Source organism: Ctenopharyngodon idella, chromosome 3, assembly GCF_019924925.1.
Source record: "Ctenopharyngodon idella isolate HZGC_01 chromosome 3, HZGC01, whole genome shotgun sequence".
NCBI classification, from domain to species: Eukaryota; Metazoa; Chordata; class Actinopteri; order Cypriniformes; family Xenocyprididae; genus Ctenopharyngodon; species Ctenopharyngodon idella.
Genome location: NC_067222.1, coordinates 2,331,384 through 2,352,286, shown reverse-complemented (window position 1 = coordinate 2,352,286; position 20,903 = coordinate 2,331,384). Strand labels below are relative to the sequence as shown.

Here is a 20,903-nt window from a genome sequence, read left to right as displayed (position 1 = left end):
ATGATCTGCTTTTATTTAATTTTTCCTTTTTTATTCAAAATATTCACAAATTTGTAAGCTATAGCATAAAATATCTGATATTCCGATTGTCAAATATGTGCAAGTGGATGTGTTTCGCTGTTTAAACACCTTTATAACGATCGCATTGAATTCATCCACACATGAATTCATCCACTTCTCCCGAAATACATGAAAGTAAGTGAGTCGGTGAACTGGGGAAGAATAGAGTAAGCTTTAAAGTTACTTTCACAATGTGTATTTGATATTAATAAAACGTGTCGTCTAATTATAATGGAAAAGGTTGTTATTTCCGCTTTTATAGACATCATTGTGTATTATACAAACTCTAAATATATTGTTTTGTTAGTACTCATGTGTATTTAAATGTCTGAAACCTCAAATAAACATTATTTGGTTGAAAACGCTGCATATATGTGATATATGAAAGCGTTCCGCGCGTCCGTCTCTGGTTTAGCGCCAGCCAAAGTGCACAAGCACATTTGAATTTGGCAACTGATCACGTGAGGCACTGAACATTCTAATCACACCGGTGTGATTGTACACTCCTGAGGCCAGCCAAGACTGATCACACCGGTGTGATCATACGCGTCAAAGGGTTAAAAGATTAAATGCTAGCGATGTCAGATTAATGTGATAGGCAATATCAGATATATGGTGATGATAAAATAGACAAGTAATCATAATAAATAGATTCAAAACAAAGCTCTACGGAGCTACAGACGCAAACTATTCAGCAGCGAGGCAGAGAGGATCAGACTGGAGCAATCGATCAGGAGCAATCGATCCATTGCGTGCAATAAATGAAGTGTTTTTTTTTCTAGCGTATTTACTTCAACTGCTTAGATAAAAAGGCCTGCATCACCAGCAAGAACACTCCCTTTTTCAATGCCCAGAAAGCTACTACAGTTCATGTGACTACAGAGGTTCAACCTTAATGTTATGAAGCGACCAGAATACTTTTTGTGCGCCAGAAATAACAAAATAGTGACTTTATTCCACAATATCTAGTGATGGGTGATTTCAAAACACTGCTTCATGAAGCTTCGAAGCTTTACCAATGTTTTGTTTTGAATCAGTGGTTCAGATCGCCAAAATCACATGATTTCAGTAAACGAGCCTTCGTTACGTCATAAGTGTTTTGAAACTTCAATAGCTCAAGTGGCTTTGGCAGTTTGATACACGCTCCGAACCAATATGTTTTTAGTAGCTTTCTGGACATTGAAAAAGGGAGTGTTATTGCTGGCGATGCAGGCCTTACTGAGCCATTGGATTTGTGTTCCGAAAATGAACGAAGGTCTTACGGGTGTAGAACGACATGAGGGTGAGTAATAAATGACATAATTTTCATTTTTGGGTGAACTAACCCTTTAACAGTCTGATCAGCACTTCATGATGCTTTTCATTCATTATCTGGTAATGCTCAAAACATTATTCATGATAAAATTAAGCTTTATCTTGTCGAGAATTTTATTTCAGACATTTAAGCAGAAGTATTTAAATCAAAAATGTTTCTAAGATCACAAGAAACATAAAATGACCCTGTCAGGACAAACCAGACTCAAGCACAGAGAAGTTTGTGTTTATTGACAGGTGATGGTAAATGGCAATGAAGGAAAGTAACGGATCAATATAAATGGAACAGATGGTGATGAATGAAGACTGACATTGATGATTTGCAGAGGAGGTGGAGACGTGAAGGAGAGCACACACCTCAACTGAGCCAGGGTTAGTATCCAGGTAAAGAGCGGTTAGTAGAGGATACCAGTGGAGATCACTGGAGTATCACAGGAACTATCATTCAGCTGAGTATAACAGGTAACAGTCTGAATCCACAGTCGAGGCCAGAGAAAGAGTGACTGTGAGGAGTGTGATCTTATAGAGGAGACGAAGAGGCGCTGATGATCAGTGATCATGTGACTGTGAACACTGAGAGCTGGTGAACCCGTGAAACACTCTTTTGTGTCCACATTAATATTTATTGCTATTACACTTTTTTAATGCATCTCCTTTTATTTCACCTGATCATGTAAATTCATTCACTGATCTCATTAATCACAGATGATCAGTGGTGTGGAGTTTTTATTCGAATGAATCCCCAAACAAACAAATGGATAGAGTTTCCCAGTGAAAGACTGACCAGTGAAAGAGTAGATATGAGTCATGGACTCCACATCATAAAAATAGATGAGACCCTTCTCATAAACCACAAACACCCCGACCCTCTGAGGCTTCACTGTCAGAGAAAGAGAGACATATGGAGAATTACGAGTCCAATACTTCCCATATCTCAGACCCACAGTCCAGTATCCATCATCAGGACTCAGACTGATCATCCAGCCCGTTCTGTTAACAGATTCTCTGGCCACTCCTACATCCCACTTAGTCTGATCCTTCACCTGAACCTCAAAGTAAAAACTCCCTGAGGAGAATCCGTCCTTCCCAAGAACACCAAGATATTCATCAAACTTGTTTGTTTCCTCATCCACTAATTTCAGTTCTCTGTTTCCATCTCTCACTTGTTTCCCATCATGAGACACGACGAGTCGAGGATGAGCCGAATCAGCATCCAGAATCACATTCACTGTAGAAAAAATTGAACATTCTGCTTTACAGATGAATATATAATAAAATAAAATAAATATAATTATTTATTTTTATAGGAATCATAGCAACTTTACAACTTTACTTTACATAAAAATACTGCATTAATTGTAATCTAGATAGTAAAGTTTGTAGACAAACTTTGATGTTGGCTTGGAAAAGCCTGAACAGAAAGTGTGAAGTAGTTTACAAAGTTTGAAGTTGTTAGAGTGCTCTGGATGGTTTCTAGGCATTTGCTAAGGTGTCCTGCATGGTTGCTATGCAGTTGCTAAGGTGTTCTGGATGTTGCTAGGCATTTGCCTGTGTGTTGCTATGCGGTTGCTAGGGTGTTCTGGATGCTTGCTAGGCAGTTGTTATGCAGTTGCTAGTGGGTGGTATGGCTGCAAATAACCATCGCCAAAGAGCTGATCATACCCACCAGCGAGCCCCTCATTCTTAGTTTGGCTACGTACTGACTTTTAGCTCTAAGACTATGTGCCATATTACTAGAGAGAAGAGCAGCACCATCCCAGGAGGGATGAATACCATCTCTTTACAACAGGTCAGGTCTGCCCCAAAAACTTTTCCAATTGTCTATGAAACCTATATTATTCTGCGTCGGTTTCTTTGAAGCGGCCGCTTTGATGCGGCATAACAGTGCGTGTCCACTGGTGCAGAGTATGAAAATCAAGTGTGAAGGTCAACTTCCATGCAAATGAATTGAAAATGCTCACTCTGCTCTGTTGCTAGGGCGTGGCTTAATAGCCTCACAATGATCCTGAGAGACTGATTGGTTGCCTGAGTGAAATAAGCTCACCTCCTCGTCTCTATTGTGATCCAGTTATGTTCAATACAAATTTCCTAAGCAAGTTACCATAGTAGAAAAAACACACTTCCTGTTTCATGGGCCGTCCCATGGGCCGTGTCTATGGGGCAACTTTGGGCAGCTCTTGGGTACAACTTATACTTATTTTTCCCAGGTTTCATCCGCCGGGTGAACATCGTACACCTGATAATTTATAGAAGTCATAGCACACTTCTCCTTCACAAGAACCACTAATAATAAGCTTAAACAGAATATCAGTTTGTTCTTTATTAAGCCAACATAATGAACAATGTTCACGGCACATTATATTATGTTTGTAATTTTCACATCTACTGATACAACCCGAATTCCAGAAATCTTGGGACGTTTTTTAAATTTGAATAAAATGAAAACTAAAAGACTTTCAAATCACATGAGCCAATATTTTATTCACAATAGAACGTAGATAACATAACAAATGTTTAAACTGAGAAATTTTTACAATTTTATGCACAAAATGAGCTAATTTCAAATTTGATGCCTGCTACAGGTCTCGTACCATACCAGCATACCAAAACATTTTGGACAATTTCATGCTCCCAACTTTGTGGGAACAGTTTGGAGATGGCCCCCTCCTGTTCCAACATGACTGCGCACCAGTGCACAAAGCAAGGTCCATAAAGACATGGATGAGCGAGTTTGGTGTGGAGGAACTTGACTGGCCTGCACAGAGTCCTGACCTCAACCCGATAGAACACCTTTGGGATGAATTAGAGCGGAGACTGTGAGCCAGACATTCTCGCCAACATCAGTGCCTGACCTCACAAATGCGCTTCTAGAAGAATGGTCAAAAATTCCCATAAACACACTTCTAAACCTTGTGGAAAGCCTTCCCAGAAGAGCTGAAGCTGTAATAGCTGCAATGGGTGGGCCAACTCCATATTAAACCCTACGATTAAGAATGGGATGTCATTAAAGTTCATGTGCACGTAAAGGCAGGCGTCCCAAAACTTTTGGCAATATACTGTATATCTTTCAGCATTCATTGTGCCTTCCAAAACATGCAAGCTGCTCATAACGTATGCACTTATGCACCCCCAAACCATCAGAGATGCTGGCTTTTGAACTGAATGCTGATAACACGCTGGAAGGTCTCCCTCCTCTCAACAAGAATGCCAAATATGGACTCGTCTGACCATAGAACACTTTTCCACTTTGAAACAGTCCATTTAAAATGAGCCTTGGCCCATAGGACATGACGGCGCTTCTGGACCATGTTCACATATGGCTTCCTTTTTGCATGATAGAGCTTTAGTTGGCATCTGCAGATGGCACGGCGGATTGTGTTAACCGACAGTGGTTTCTGGAAGTATTCCTGGGCCCATTTAGTAATGTCATTGACACAATCATGCTGATGAGTGAAGCAGTGTCGTCTGAGGGCCCGAAGACTACGGGCATCCAATAAAGGTCTTTGGCCTTGTCCCTTACGCACAGAGATTTCTCCAGTTTCTCTGAATCTTTTGATGATGTTATGCACTGTAGATGATGAGATTTGCAAAGCCTTTGCAATTTGACGTTGAGGAACATTGTTTTTAAAGTATTCCACAATCTTTTTATGCACTCTTTCACAGATTGGAGAGCCTTTGACTCTGTCTCTCTAATACATCCCTTTTATAACTAATCATGCTACAGACCTGGTATCAATTAACTTAATTAGTTGCTAGATGTTCTCCCAGCTGAATCTTTTCAAAATTTCTTGCTTTTTCAGCCATTTGTTGCCCCCGTGCCAACTTTTTTGAGACCTGCAGCAGGCATCAAATTTGAAATGAGCTCATTTAGTGGATAAAAGTGTACAATTTTTTCCTTTAAACATTTGTTATGTTATCTATGTTCTATTCTCAATAAAATATTGGTTCATGTGATTTGAAAGTCTTTTAGTTTTCATTTTATTCAAATTTAAAAAACGTCCCAACATTTCCAGAATTCGGGTTGTGTTTTTCCTGCTTCACTTCAGATTGTTTTCTATGTTATTGTTTATCATTTGATCACCTTTTGTTGATTTTTGTTGTCTTGCTTATTTTTAGTTAAAGATTTACAAGTTTAAATGCTTATAGTTTTCTCTTATGGCACGTACTGTATAAACTACATTTTATCATTTAGGGCCAGTTGTTCAAAAAGTTTCCCATATTAATATAAAATCCCATATTTTGCTATCCAGGATCAGGTAATCCATCTTACTTTTGTGCTGGTTTTTCAAAGCAAAATTGGATTGGATTGGTGTGTCAGAGACCAAATCTGATTTCAGATTACCAAATCTGGATTACTAGTGCTCTATGGAGCCCCTAAAGGGACATGGTGACAGAAAGAACATAAGATGTGTGAAAAAAAAAAAAAAAAATTCAATGCTTTTGCATTCCATGCAGCATTCACCCGAGAATCTTTGCAGATGGTGTTGGGTTTTGTTTCATGTTTTATTTTGATGTTAATGCTTCATGTTTCATTGTTATGTTTCGTGGTTTGCCGTGTGCTCCCATGTCATGTAATTCCATCATTGAGGCAGTCTCATGTATTTCCTTGTCCTCATGTGATCCTGTCATATGCTTCTATAGTCTCATGTGTTATGTTGTCATTGGTTCATTGATTTGATTGTGTCCCTTGTTTGTCATCAGTCCTTGTATATTTAAGCCCTCATGCTTGCATTGTTCTTGGTGAAGTATTGTCAGTGTAACCACTCTTGGTAAGCTCCATGTTCTTGTTTTGCCAAGCCATGCCAAGCCAAGTGAAGTCTGTTTTATTTTTGATCATGTTTGGGAATTAATTAAAACTGGACATGGGTTCTTCTGCAACTTTCCTCAGTGGATCTCTATTACACAAAGAACTTTTTACTGGTTCATCTCTTATGATTGTGCCAATGTAGTTTACAAACAGTGATAAAAACCCCCCACTTTGAATCAAATATAATATATTTGTTTGATATTTACAGCTATTTGGGGATTATTTTATGGCACCAAAATCTCTTTTTTTATTTTACAGTAGGTTAACGAAAAGCTAAATATGTAGCCTAATGTTTACTTCTAATTTCTTACTTTAACAGTTAAACCAATCAAGAGCAAAATAATGAATGTATGTATGTATATTTAAATTACATGATAAAAATGTTGTATTTTTGACCAGTTTTAAAGTTTTATTACATTTTTGTTCCTTAAATCCACCCTTATGATGGGATCAGTATAATCCAGATTTTTTGGATCAAAAGTATCCCAATCTTGCTAAAAAGTTTTAAACAACTGATGATTTTAAAAAAAACTGATGATTTTACTCAGATCAAAACCAAGATTGGATTTTGTGATCTAATCTGATTTCAGAATCATTTTTTCCTTTCCTGATTACCTCAACCCATTTTCTAGATTTGATCCAATCTGATATCCGAAATCCGATCAGATTTTTTGAACAACTGGCCCTTAGTATTTGAATCATTTGATTGCATTTATGCAGCACATTATACCAAACTCTCTCTCTCTCTCAAAAAAAAAAACAAAAAAAAACCCAAAGGACCAAATAAATTAATAAATGTTTGACATGATGATGAATTTGGAAAATTTAAATTGTTTAAATAATTGTGTCATAAAACATAAATAGTTTTTACTCACCCCAGTGTGTTCTTAAATGTGTAACAGCTAAAAACAGAAAGTATGAAGTTATAAAGCGTTCATAACAGAAGTCATTTTAATTGATAGACTTTACACAGTTTATATATCTTGTAATAAAATAACATATACATATATGGATGCACAGCATATTCATTCATTGTTTTGCAAAATAATTCAAAAGTAATTATTCTTTTAATAAAGCCATAAAAACAAATTCACCTTGTTTTATAATGGTCTTCTGACTTAATAAAAGTTGATCACGTTCTAAAGAAATTTCAGAAAAAGACGAGAAAATAACATTCAAATGACATCATTTTTATAACTCTGGCAAACAACAAATTATGATAATTTAGTTGTTTATACACTGTAAAAAAATATGTGTAAAAGAAACAGTGAACTGCAAACGTTTACCATTAATGGAAAAATCAGTCTAAGACCATCAACTGAACTAACATGTTTAGACTGAAACAGGAAAAAGGCAAGCTGACCATAAACTACAACATGCTTAACGGATTAGTTTAGAACTACAACTTTCTTCAGCCACAGCCTAAAGATACAATTTAACTAAAGATAAAATAAGACATTAAATCTCCCAAGATCTCAGCAGAGGAGAATTAAACAACAACTCAAACAGCTTTACCAGCTTCATTTATTACTAAACTGGGCTGCGTTTTCGAAAAGCTACAATCAGCTTAGGCTTACAACGCTTTTGGGAAACGCTACCCAGATTGACTTTATTTGGTTATTGTTTCATTTGACGTTACCATGATGGAGATCAGTATTTGGTTTAGTTGGGCTCTTGACCCTTGACTTTTGAAAATTAGTTGTTTTTTTTTTTGGCTGCTGTAACTGTGTCTTAAAAAAATTGTTATGGCAAGAAAACTGAAAGAAAACGTGATCAGATGATATTGGCTAAAAAAGAATGGTCAAAATCATTATCTAATGGTCTAATTCATTGATCTCATTCAGAGTCAACTGTATAATCATAAAGGTGATGTTTTATATTTTTGATTATGGCATCCCTGTGATTCTACAGCGTGAGATCCATCAGTGTTGTGACAACCAGAAAATATGAAGGATTCTAAAAGCAGTTTGTGCTCAAAACTTTTTGAAATACTATAGCTGCGTTTCATTTCGAAGACTGCGTCCTCTGGAGGTTGCATTTGAAGGCTGCATACATCATTGAGGTGGTCTCATTTAAGAAAAGTAACTGTTAGATTGCAAAGTAAGAAAGAAATTTCAGTATTTTACACCTCATGAGGAATTACAGTCAATTTTACGGTTACTTTTCTTAAACAAGACATCCTTAATGACCTATGCAGCCTTCAAATGCGCCCTCCGGAGGACGCAGCTTCCGAAATGAGACCCAGTTTATATCATTCAGAGTCACACAGGCATCAAGAATCGGCGTTTGAATCACAACAATGGTGACAATCAAAAGCTTCATGCTGCAAAGCCTCCCAGCATGCATTGCAGCATGAATAAATTGCAGCTGAATTGTCGTTATTTCGTTCAGTTCTTGCTATTTGCTTTTATTTTTGCTGTTGTTTTTGTGTTGACTTTTATTGGTGTGTTTTATGATGTTCAGAGTTGATCCTTTTATTATTATTATTATTATTTTTTTTTTTTATTGTCACCACTGTTGAGATTCTTGATGTCTGTGTGTGTCTAAATAATGCTGTAAGTTCAAACCTTTTTTGTAAATGATGAGTTTAAAATTCCTTTATAACTGATTGGTCAGCACTGCTTTATCTTGTGTCAAAGTGGTGTTAATGTAAAATTAAGGTGTTAAAATCCTTCTGGTAAGAGATTAGACACTGTAATAGTTCAGTGCACTAAGCATTACCTTATGATTATGTCATAATCAAAACATAACCAGCAAAATCTGATCACATTTTCTCTTGACTTTTTTGCCATAACAAATCTTAAAAACACACAGTTACAGCAGGCAAAGAAAATAATGTTAAAAAGTCAAGAGTCAAGACTAAAGCAAACTCTGATCACCATCATGTTAACATCAAATGAAACAATAACGAAATAAAGTCAATCTGGTCAGTAATAAGTGAAGCTGGTGATGCTGTTTGTGGAGTTGTTTAATCCTCCTCTGCTGAGATCAGATGTCTTCAATAATGCTCAATCATTACTCAGTTATATTATCTATATTTGTGGACATCTCAGGTTCAACTTCATGACATTTACCTTTATTTAAGGAATAAGGCCTGTTTTTTTCAGTAGTCTGAATGTTTCTATTTTTATTTATAATTATATAATTATATTTTTATTTTTTAAAAAATAAAACAGACTTGATATTAATACTGAATTAAATTATTTAATAAAGACAAATTCCCCATGTTGTATTCTGTTCTTCTCATTCTCTAGTTGTTTGTGTGCTATAGAAAATTCAGAATAATGACAAGAGAAAAAAGCATTAAATATAGACTATATACAATGACGCCAACTGTCCCTTAGCGCCATCTGGTGGTGATTTCACAAATTATTGCCGCCATTATTTTGTAATTTTACATACATGTGAATGTAATTTAAGTAAACAGAAAAATACTGTATAAATAATACAGAAATGTTTCAGTATAAAAAAAATGAGAATTAAAAATAACACCCGACTTTGTTAATTTTACAGATATTGTTTGTAATTTTACGGAGTTTTGGGTACAATTTAAAATAAAAGAAAAAGACTGTAAAAAATATTTTCCATAAAATTAAGCTGTTTTTTTACAGTGTACATTTCCTTCCATAGTGTTTGGGACAAAGACATTTTCCTCAGTACTTCACATCATTAATGAAGATGAGTGAGCCGAAACCTGCATGTGGCAGCCATACATGCCGACTACACTGTAAACATAGTATTTAGTATTTTGAGTTTTTTACATTGACTCGGTTAAGTTGCATTTACTTAGAATATTAAATATTTTCAACTTGCTCAAGTTGATATATTAAATATTCTAAGTAAATTCAACTGTATGTATGTAAAATGATAACTCAAAAAAGTTAAGTGAACAAAAATGTTTTTTACAGTGTCTGTAAAAATGATTCTAACTGTTCAACCAAGACAACCAGCTAACAGAGTTTTCATCACAGATTGATATTAAACACACACAATTATTTTAGATGTGGTTGAAATGACATTGTTCACTACTTTCAGTAAAAAAAATATTGAAAAATGACGAAAAAATGAAAAAAAACCAAAAAACAAATAAAATACAAATAAATTATTTCCGGGCTGCCTTATTTAGTTACATATACAAGAAAACAAGAACTTTACCTCTGTTTTTATAAACAAATGCAGCTATCAGTGTTCCAGTAATCACAAAGAGCACAGCAGCGACTGAACTCAGGATGACTGATGTCCTCCAAGAATTAAACATATTATCTGCAAAACAAAGTATAAGCACATTAAGGGTGGGTTGCACCAATAAGGATTAAGTTTTAATCAAGATTAAATCAAGGTTTATCTATTAATTCTGTTGCACCAAACTTTAAGCCTTTAAAAACCCCCCACAAATTTCCACTTATGAATAAACTTAATGAGTAACAGGGATGCAAACACTTAGAGGTGAAAAAGGTGGGAAAGATGCGAGACATCCCTTACCATCTAGAGAAAGAGGTATGCGAAATGCCACATCTTTAAAATAAGAAAACATTTCAGAATCCTGGATTATAACGCATCATGATTATCCCAAAGCCTTGTTAATGTGCATAAACACTTCATCCTAGTCTTTAAGACTGTAGATTTCAATATTTGAAACAGTGATAAAAGTTAGATGCCAAATATATTATATATTCTTTTAAGCTTAATTTATGATTTTGGATAATCTGGATTTTAAAAAAATTTAAAAAATAAATAAATAAAAATACAGATCACAGTTCTCCCGTGATCCGAAACATTAGACAACTAAACAAAATACATTTTAAAAGTCACTGATCACCACCTACTGGCATAACAATACGTAATACAATGTAATACAATCTGTATTTGAAGCATAACACTAGTTTCAAAGGTCATTTACTCATTTTGATCGCTGCTGCAAAATCAGTGTTTATATCTGGCCAGGGTCTGTCGTCTAAAACTTGGCAGATGTGCATCATTGTTGCGAGGTGTGTCTTTTCTTTTTACACTGGGGTTGTCACAGTCACAAGCTGGTGTGCCCAGGACAACCACTAGAGGGCACTCCTCCCCTGATCATTGCCTTTCATTCATGGACTTCATTCCCCACAATCCTTTGCCTGTACACATTATGGTTTTATTCAGCACACCTGTGGATTGTTATCTTGTTTAATCCGGCTTATTTAAGTGGTGTCTTTCCATTCTCTCTTTGTGTAGTCTTGCTTGCTAGTTCTGTCTGTCTGTCTGTCTGTCTGTCTGTCTGTCTGTCTGTCTGTCTGTCTGTCTGTCTGTCTGTCTGTCTGTCTGTCTGTCTGTCTGTCTGTCTGTCTGTCTGTCTGTCTGTCTGTCTGTGCTCCTGTATACCTGGACTCTGTGTTTTGTTCCTCTGCCTAGTTGTTTGCATTTGACCATGAATTGGATTATATTGATTGTTTGATTAATTGATTGATTGGTTGGTTGGTTTGTTTGGAACTTTGCCTGCTTTTGACTAGTGATGGGAAACCGAGGCTTTCATCAAACTGCCGAAAAAAGGTTCATTACTTGAAGCTTTTAACACAGTGCGCATTAGCGACATCTGGTGGTCGGATTTGTTTTCACCACCATTTCTAACAAATCATCGCACGGTTTGAAAAAGCACGTGACCAAACAAAGCTTCGGAAGTCCGTAACCTATGGAATCACTCTTGTATCAATACAGTTCTATCTAATCTGATCTAATCTCACCTAAATTAATTTGTGACAATGAGACCACAACTCATGTCATATAGCCTGGTCAACGGATTCAGATAAAATATATATACAATATACAAGGATGTGATCATAATTAACGTAAGTAGATGAAAGGGTCATTCTACAGAAACGTCCACTTTTGGTATGACAAAATGTCTTAAAATGTATTTCTTTTTCTAACATTTAAACTTAGACCACATTATTATATTACACTTTGACTTTATGAATACACCTATATGACAGCTTAATGATTTTTTTTTTTTTTTTTTTTTGTGCATTAATTTAAAGACCGCATGTACCATTTTTTTTGTCACTGGTGTTACCTTACTTCTCTGGCATTTTTAAATGTTTTTATGAAATATTATTTCTCAATTTTTTCAGCACATGCAGTCAGAGTTACAGAATAATGATAATGCAAAAAATAAGGAGATTGTGTTTTTGTTTTATTTTAATCATGTTAGTTAAAAGTGTGACTGAATGATGTTAATTCAATTGCGCAACCATGTATTTGCTATAACAATGAAAATATTTGAAAAACAGTTATAAAAACGTAATGATGCAATCCTTTACATCTTAATTCTTGAGTGTAGCAGAATTCAATGGATGTAAAATTATTATCATGTCACATATGACACATTTTATTTAATGTGACAGACAAAAAACAGTAACACCAGTGACAAAATGAATCACCAGTGACATATACATAAGACCAAAGATCCTTATTCTTCAACTATTATATAATTAAGTAGATTGGACTACTTAATTGAATTAATTGAATTTTTTACATTTGGTATACAATCGAAGACTTATCATTGACACTTAGTGAAAGCAGTCAGTAAAAGATCATGAACAACATTTTAAAAATGTCGGTAAAATATGCTGTCTGTAAAGTTGCTGCTTCTCAGCTGCACTCAATTTAGCCATACCTGCCCAAAGGAGGATTAACAATTAACAATGAGAAAGAAAAGTTATAATAATGTAATCTTGTGCTATTTTATGCAAAAGAACTTAATGAATAGCTTTAAATAAAGTTTATCTATAAACGGGTAACACCAGTGACGGTAACACCAGTGACAATTTTCATAAAAAGGTAACACCAGTGACAGTAACACCAGTGACAATTTTCATGAAAAATGCATTTTACAAAATGGCTGCTGCAAGGTATCAAACCACATGTTGTCAATCATGATATATTTACTAAATCAAGTAGTTTAATCCATTTGTATTCTAGTTTTTTAAAATTCTCTAACAATAAAGTAGGTCATACCAGTGACTTCAACTAAAAGCTTCATATGAAATTATGATTTTCTAATTAAAATATCTGATAACTGAAGGGGTCGTATGATGCATTTTCATGTTTTTCTTTTTTTGTGTGTCTTGTGTGTTTATGTGTGTTATGTAGCTGTTTGTGCATGTAGAAGATCTGCAAAGTTATAAAGCTCACAGTCTCCCACAAAAAGATTTATTCTATCTAAAAGAGAAGGCAGATCCAGACCTAGCTAAAACGCCTCCATCAAATTTTCCTATGTGGAAATATTTGCATAATGGCGGCCAAATGTATACGCAAAGAAAGAAGGCGTGGATTAAGTTAGCGTAGTAGTGTTGTCGCCATCATGTTGTGGAGAAGCTGTGTGTTTCTATGTGAAAGCAAAAGCACTTTATTTAGTCTTCCGAAAGTTGACGCAATTAGGAATCAGTGGAACGGTACAACACAAATGTTCCTGTGTTTGCGCAATGCGTTTTACAGAGGACAGTTTCCTAAACCTGGGAGAGTACCGGCTGTGCACAAAAGCTATTTCTAAAAATCGGGGCAATTAAAACAGCACACACAACCTTATTCATTTGAAGTTATTCTTTTGAAGTCATTCTTAATGTTCCAAGAATGTTATTCTTAGAATGTTTTCTCCCAACATCATTTAAAAAAAACTTCCACAAACAATTTATAAATTATAAAGTTTTTGTGCTAACCTTTTGAGAACATTATTGTCTGAAGAACTTTTGTTCATAACTTTGAGAGAACCTTGCCAGAACATTAGTTCAAGTTATTAGAACATTCCCTGTTAGCAGGGATATTGTTTCTAGCTTTACATAATAAGCTCATAATCATTTATCTCTTTTTGCATCAAAAATATCATGAGAAAATGACAAACAAGTACAGTAACAGATGTGTCAGTACTTACTTGAGGTGTCAATCAGTGTCTCCAGCATGTGATGTCTCAGTTTGACTCTGCAGTGAATCTTGCCACTGTGATATACAATGACGGTGTTCTTCACACCGAATCTGTCTGTGTTTCTGTGTGTCTCTGTAGTTCCTGAACTCAAACTGACTCCGTCACTGTCCAGCCACTCAACATCAGGTTCAGGATACCAACCTTCAGATTCACACTGTAGATGAAGCCCTCCTGAACGATCAAACCCATCTACAGTGATCACTGGAGGACTTCCTACAGCTACAGATCAACAAGAAGAACATTCTGTTGTTATTTTGGCTTTTTTGAGTTTGTTTCGTGACAAGAGTATGCTAGTTTTCATTGGTTTCATTACCATCAACTCTGACATTAACAGTGGCATCATCAGACCAGGATTTGGACTGAATAAAACACTTATAATGTCCTTCATCAGAGATTTGGACTGTTGAGAGTTTGAGTGATGTGTTTCCTCTTTGAAGTTCTTGATGATTCAGTTCTGTTCTCCCTCTGTAGGACTGAATCTGCTCTGTGTTTCTGTCTTCGTGATCCTCATAGAGATGTACTAGTTGTGAGTCTTTCCGATCAGATCTAGACCACTCCACTCTCATGTCCACAACACTGATGTTGGGTTTGACTGAACAGGGCAGAATCACATCTTCACCAGCTACAGCAAATACAGGATCTGCAGGTCCCACTACTTCATACTGTTCTGTTACAAGAGAAAGAGAGCAGGTCTGAACTACACATCCTAAAGGTTTTTACCCCATTGTTGTTCCAGACAAACAGTACTGTGCAAAAGTATAAAGATAAAGTATTATTCAATAATGAATAAATTACCCGATCTTGAATCTGTAATTCCACTAACAAACAGGAGAGTCAAACAAATGAACTTCATCTCTGAGGAGACACAGACGCTAAGAAGAAAATATGAAAAAAAAAGGAAAATGTGAGAAAACATTATAGAAAAGTATGTCAGCATACATGCTTTTTGCCTTAGAATAATACTTACACTTAAGTTTCTGTCCAAAAGTGAGACTTGTTTACATTCACTTTCTGTTGAAAGAAAACTGGTTAAACCGGGTCAAGACAAAGCAGGATACAAATACACGACATGTATCTGCATGTAGTACATATAAATACATACAAATATAATACAAAATGGATGAGAGGTTGTTTAATCAGGATTTCATTGTCAAAAATGCACATATAACTATAATTCTGATTCAAAAACCTTTAATTTATTTACAAGATTAAGTATTACATGCATTAAAACTGTTGAACACATACATGGTCCTCAAGTCACACTCATGCCAGACTTGAGGTAAATTTCTGATTCTTCCATGACTTACCTTCAATATTACCCTCAACATTGACTGTGTTCTCAAGAGTGTCTAAATAAACTGCATCCAAATAAGAGTAAGGAGATTGTTCCTGGTTTATTTCCACTTTCTCTTGTAACTGAACAGATAACTTAATCCCTCCCATCATTCCAGCCAATAAACCTGCTGCAGCAACTTCTGTCACACAGACTGACATTCCTCACTTTAATCTGATTTGAATAATGGCAGACATTTTACATAAAAAATTAAAAGAAAATGCGAACACAAATGTGGATGATGACATGTACACATCCACAAATATAGAGAGTACCGTGACTCCACTATGTTAACAACTCCACAAACAGCTTTACCAGCTTCACTTATTACTAAGTAGATTGACTTTATTTCATTTGTCTACAGCAGTTCTTATTGAGAATCAACAGAGGTTTAGATGTTGATGATTTATTCAAAATAATAGTTTGGTTTGATGTGACCATTATGGTGATCAGTGTTTACTTTAGTGTTTGATCCATGACTTTTTAATATTAGTTAAAAGCAACAAGCAGCCAACCTCATCTGATCACACTTCTCTTGCTTTTCCTGCCATAACAAACACTGAGCTACAACAGCCAGGGAAAATGTGATCAGATGATGTTGGCTGCTTGTTGGTGATACAGATCATCATTTAGCGGTCTGATTCACTTATCTTATCCAGAAACGAATACTTGACATTAAATGTCAAATAAAACATTTCATAATAGCCTACAGTTAAATGGAAAAGCATGCAGTAATGTTACATTAGATAACTACATTGAAAAAAAAAATCAATAAATAATCAAATTATGTATTTTTAGTACTTCAGGTATTGTTATTTAATATTATAAATATAAATCCTATCCAAATCCATGTGAAAATAGCTTTTATTACAACTAACAAAAGAAAATTATGCTACAAAACTGTAGGTAGTCCGACTCTACACTCAGAATTGATCCTAAGCCATATATGGTTCACATTCACTTCCAGCCTGGACATGTGGCCTGGCTCGTTTGTCCTGTTATTTTTATTTTTTTTTTTAGAATCAATTTGAAGGACGCCAATAGATTAATTGCTATTTACTATCCATCTTATTCCTACGCCCCATGACGCTTTGCACAGATTATGGGTGTAACTTCCGTTAAGTGCTCTATGACATTGAGATGACATTGATTCTACTCACCCTTCAACCATCGAACGTTAAAATGACATTTAAAAGTGTAAAAGCATCAACAAGGTACTTTCAACAGACCATGAATAACCCCAAAAGTGTGATTCTTTCCACAGCAATGACAAATGTGTATAACTGTATAATTATCTGTATACATATAAATATATATCTGTATTATGTAACGTCTCGGTTACATAGGTAACCTTCGTTCCCTGAAGGAGAGAACGGAGATGTACGTCAGACAGACCGACGAATAGGAATCTCGCTAGAGAGGCCAATCTACCTCAAGTGTAACTAAAACGAGCTAATGCATATTGGCATGCAATCATATGCTGCAGCTGCTCTGCCACGCAGCGCGGGTATTTAATGAGCAGCAGTTGAGTTGCATCTTCAGGTTTTCGCTGAGGAGCTGAAAAGGTTAGGTGGCAGCATCAGCGGGGTACAGTGGCTTCGTCTAGGAGCAACCGTGAAATAACACATATGGGATCCCTGTAGGGTCACACATATGGAACCCAGCCTAAATCCGATTCTCAAGGATACAACGGAGTAAAGGCCTGGCGTCAGACATGTCCGGCTGGCAAAGGGTTATTGGAGGACTCAACAGGGTCTGCCTTGTAGGGTCTCTGTGGAGCAATAAGCGCATGTAAGCGCAGCAAGCCAACACTAAGCCGAGGCCTCTCCGTTCCTCTGACCTGAGGTGAGAACACGGGAGGAGACCGGCTCGACACAAAGGCTATAGAATCTAGTAAACATCTTAGGTGTTGCCCAGCCCACAACTCTACCAATATCTGTCAGTGAGGCGCCACGAGCCAGTGCCCAGGAGGATGCAACACCTCTCGTAGAGTGAGCATGCAACCTGAGTGGGCAGGGCACGCCTTGTGCTTGGTAAGCCAAGGTGATGGCGTCCACTATCCAGTGGGCCATCCTCTGCTTGGAGACAGCCTTTCCCTTCTGCTGGCCTCTGTAACAGACAAAGAGCTGGTCTGAGGTCCTGAGGCTTTGAGTTCTGTCTATGTACAATCGCAAAGCACAAACTGGACAGAGCAAAGCCAGGGCTGGGTCTGCCTCCTCCGTGGGCAGCGCTTGCAGTCTCACTACCTGGTACCTGAAGGGAGTGGTAGGAACCTTGGGCACATAGCCAGGCCGGGGTCTCAGTACCACGTGGCCATCGCCCGGCCCGAACTCTAGGCATGATTCGTCGACCGCAAATGCGTGCTGGTCCCCTACCCTGTTGATGGAGACCAATGCAACCAGCAGCAAAGTCTTCATAGAATCAGAAGTCTGTTGACTGTAAGGGCTCAAAGGGAGCATTCTGAAGTGCTAAAAGCACCAAAGCAAGGTCCGAAGAGGGTATGGAGGGGGGTCGAGGAGGATTTAACTGTCTCCCCCCCAAGGAACCTGACGACCAGCTCGTGAGAGTTCGTCGGCCACATGGTTGAGAACACCAGGGACATGAATGGTGCGAAGCGACTATAGATGCTTCTGACTCCAAAGGAGGAGATGGCGGGTGAGTTGCGACATGCGACAGGAGTGTAGACCACCTTGACGGTTGATGTATGCAACGGTCGCAGTGTTGTCTGTACAGACCAGCACATGCTTGCCCTGTAACGGCCCTTTCAAGTGGATCAGGGCAAGGCATACTGCTAGCAACTCAAAGCAGTTGACATGCCAATGCAGTTGGGGGCCTGTCCACACCCCTGATACTGCATGCCCCTTGTATGTGGCACCCCAGTCGGTGGCAGAGGCATCTGTGAACACCACAGCATGCCGGGATACCTGCTCTAGGAGCACTCCTGCCCAAAGAAACAAGGGGTCCGACCACGGGCTGAAGGCTTGGCGGCATTACGGAGTGATTGCCACTCGGTACGTGCCACGTTGCCACACCCATCTCGGGACTCGCCCATGAAGACAGTGCTGAAGCGGTCTCAAATAAAGCAAACCAAGTGGGGTTACTGCTGCTGTAGCTGCCATATGCCCCAGGAGCCTCTGAAAGAATTTCAGTGGGACCGCTGCCCTGCCTTTGAACGTATTCAAGCAGTTCAACATTGACTGAGCATGTTCCTCTGTGAGGCGTGTCTGTTTGACCGAATCCAACTCCATTCCGAGAAAAGAGATCCTCTGCACAGGGATGAGTTTGCTCTTTTCCCAGTTGACCTGAAGGCCCAACTAGCTGAGATGACTGAGCACCAGGTCCCTGTGTTCGCACAACTGATCCCGAGACTGAGCTAGAATGAGCCAGTCGTCGAGATAGTTGAGGATGTGGACATCCTGTTCTCTCATGGGAACAACGGCTCCTTCCACAACCTTCATAAAGACGCGGGGAGACAGGGATAGCCCGAAGTGCAGGACCTTGTACTGATGTGCCCAACCCTCGAACGCAAAGCGCAGGAACGGCCTGTGTAGAGGGAGAATCAAGACATGAAAGTATGTGTCCTTCAGGTCGATCACTGCAAACCAATCTCGGGGATGGATGCACTCGAAAATGCATTTCTGCATGAGCATCTTGAACGGTAGCTTGTGAAGGCTCCGATTCAAAACACGCAGGTCCAAGATTGGTCCTGCGTGTTCCAAGATTGGTCCTGCGTGTTCCCACTTTTCTTAGGTACAATGAAGTAGGGGCTGTAGAACCCCAACCCATTATCGGCTGGAGGGACCGACTCTATCGCATCCTTCCCACGATCTCCGCATGCAAGACATGGGCATCGGCTGCTTTCACCGAAGTGAAGTGGATGCCCCTGAATTTGGGGGGACGCCGGGCGAATTGAATCGGATAGCCGAGCCAGTTCGTCCGTCTCAGGGGTGATTTTTCACCGACCACTTAAACAGCAGCAGAGACGGGTGGCATCGTCTTCCTGCGGTGGACACAGTAGAGCAGGCTGTGCCGGAGTTTGTTTTTGTTTTGCAGGGGATGACACCCTTGGCGACAAGCAGACTGAGGGTGGCCCACAAGGAACTCAAATGTTTGTCGATGGAAGCTCCCCAGTCTGCTACTAACTAAGGAAAACTTCTGGGCTCAGTCCCAGACAGTGTCACAGAAAAGGCCACCTTGTGAGATGGGAGCGTTGAGCGACAACCTCTCGCACCTCCGCAAGGTAAGCCAGGGGGCGCTTCTGGACCACTGAGGTGGACATCGTCTGGCTGAGGGCCTGCGCCGTGACTTTGATCACGGTTATTCAACAAGCGCAGCTCAACCCTGGCTCAGAACTACCCTCATGCATTAAGACTGCCTTGGCCTCACATGCAGAGCGGGTGTGGTCTGTGCACAGCCATCCCATCATTGAGGGTAGTGAGAGAGGAAAAAAACTTATTTTGGCACTTTTGGCGTTCCATATTTTTTGGCACCAATATATTTCCATACTGCCAAGTTTTCCATGCACATCCAGAAAGACCCGGGAAAGCATGGCTGTAAACTCTGAATCTGAGTCAGCATAAGCACACACCATTACAGTGGGCAGTGTCACCCTCATTTCCAGAGCATAACAACCCTCTCTCCAATGCAGCAATTGACATCTGACCCTCAGCTGGAGCCCTGAATGAAATGCTAGGTTCCCCTATGAGAAGGACCAGCAATCCAATCCAGAAGCTGCACAGCTTGCAATGCGCTAAAGAGGGAGGGGCCCTAGGGGGTTGATTCCCCGAAGAAGAACCCTCAACCTCAAATCACCCAAGCTATTTCACCAAAGTAGTCCTCTTCTGGTGCACCATAGAGGGTGCTACAATGGAGAATAGGCAAGGAGACTGCGCATCTAGAGCACAGAGCGAGCACTGGGTTGCTGTGACAACCCGCACTGCGGCCCGACAGCTCGATGGCACACGACACGCAGAGGAACAAGAGGTCTACTCTTGCTGATCTCCACGGTCTCCCAGAGTGTCAGGCAGACCCGTGGCTGTGATTTTACACACAAGCAGCAGCTGGCCAACAACAGAGCGGACTCACGCTGGAGAAAGAAGAGTCACGACTGGCGTGTTGAAGTGATCATGTTCTTGTGTGAAAACATGAACCACCCACGAACATCGTTTCAGCACGCTATACCCAGATATGTGAACCAGTGATCGTGGCCTTCAGTGAGAACAGGAAACGACCGCATCCAGAAACACACAAGTAGAATGTCATCTTTAATAAGATGCAAGCTGTACTTGTGTAAGCTCTTTTAGCAACTAAACAGCACACAGGGGAACGGCCGCCACGACACAGACAGGGATTGTGTGCAGCCTGTTGTGTGCTCTCCTCTCTGAAGGCGCTCACTCCTACCAGCCGTAAAAATGGCTTATCAGCGCTCAAAA

General features: G+C 38.8%; 1 protein-coding gene across 15 annotated transcripts in view; it reads right to left on the bottom strand.

The window, feature by feature from the left end:
- Positions 1–1,584: 1,584 nt before the first annotated feature.
- The window catches only part of LOC127509236 (butyrophilin subfamily 1 member A1-like), a 126,352-nt gene continuing 107,033 nt past the window's right edge, over positions 1,585–20,903 (bottom strand). For 14 of the 15 annotated variants that reach the window (XM_051887806.1, XM_051887807.1, XM_051887810.1 and 11 more), the window contains one exon: positions 1,585–2,602. In XM_051887806.1, the coding sequence (XP_051743766.1) occupies positions 2,070–2,602 (533 nt within the window). In that variant the 3' untranslated portion in view covers positions 1,585–2,069. Of the gene's footprint in view, positions 2,603–7,056; positions 7,084–7,275; positions 7,321–10,336; positions 10,445–14,087; positions 14,358–14,451; positions 14,806–14,933; positions 15,011–15,105; positions 15,150–15,445; positions 15,548–20,903 lie in introns of those variants that run through there. The other variant, XM_051887820.1, reaches the window with a different exon arrangement.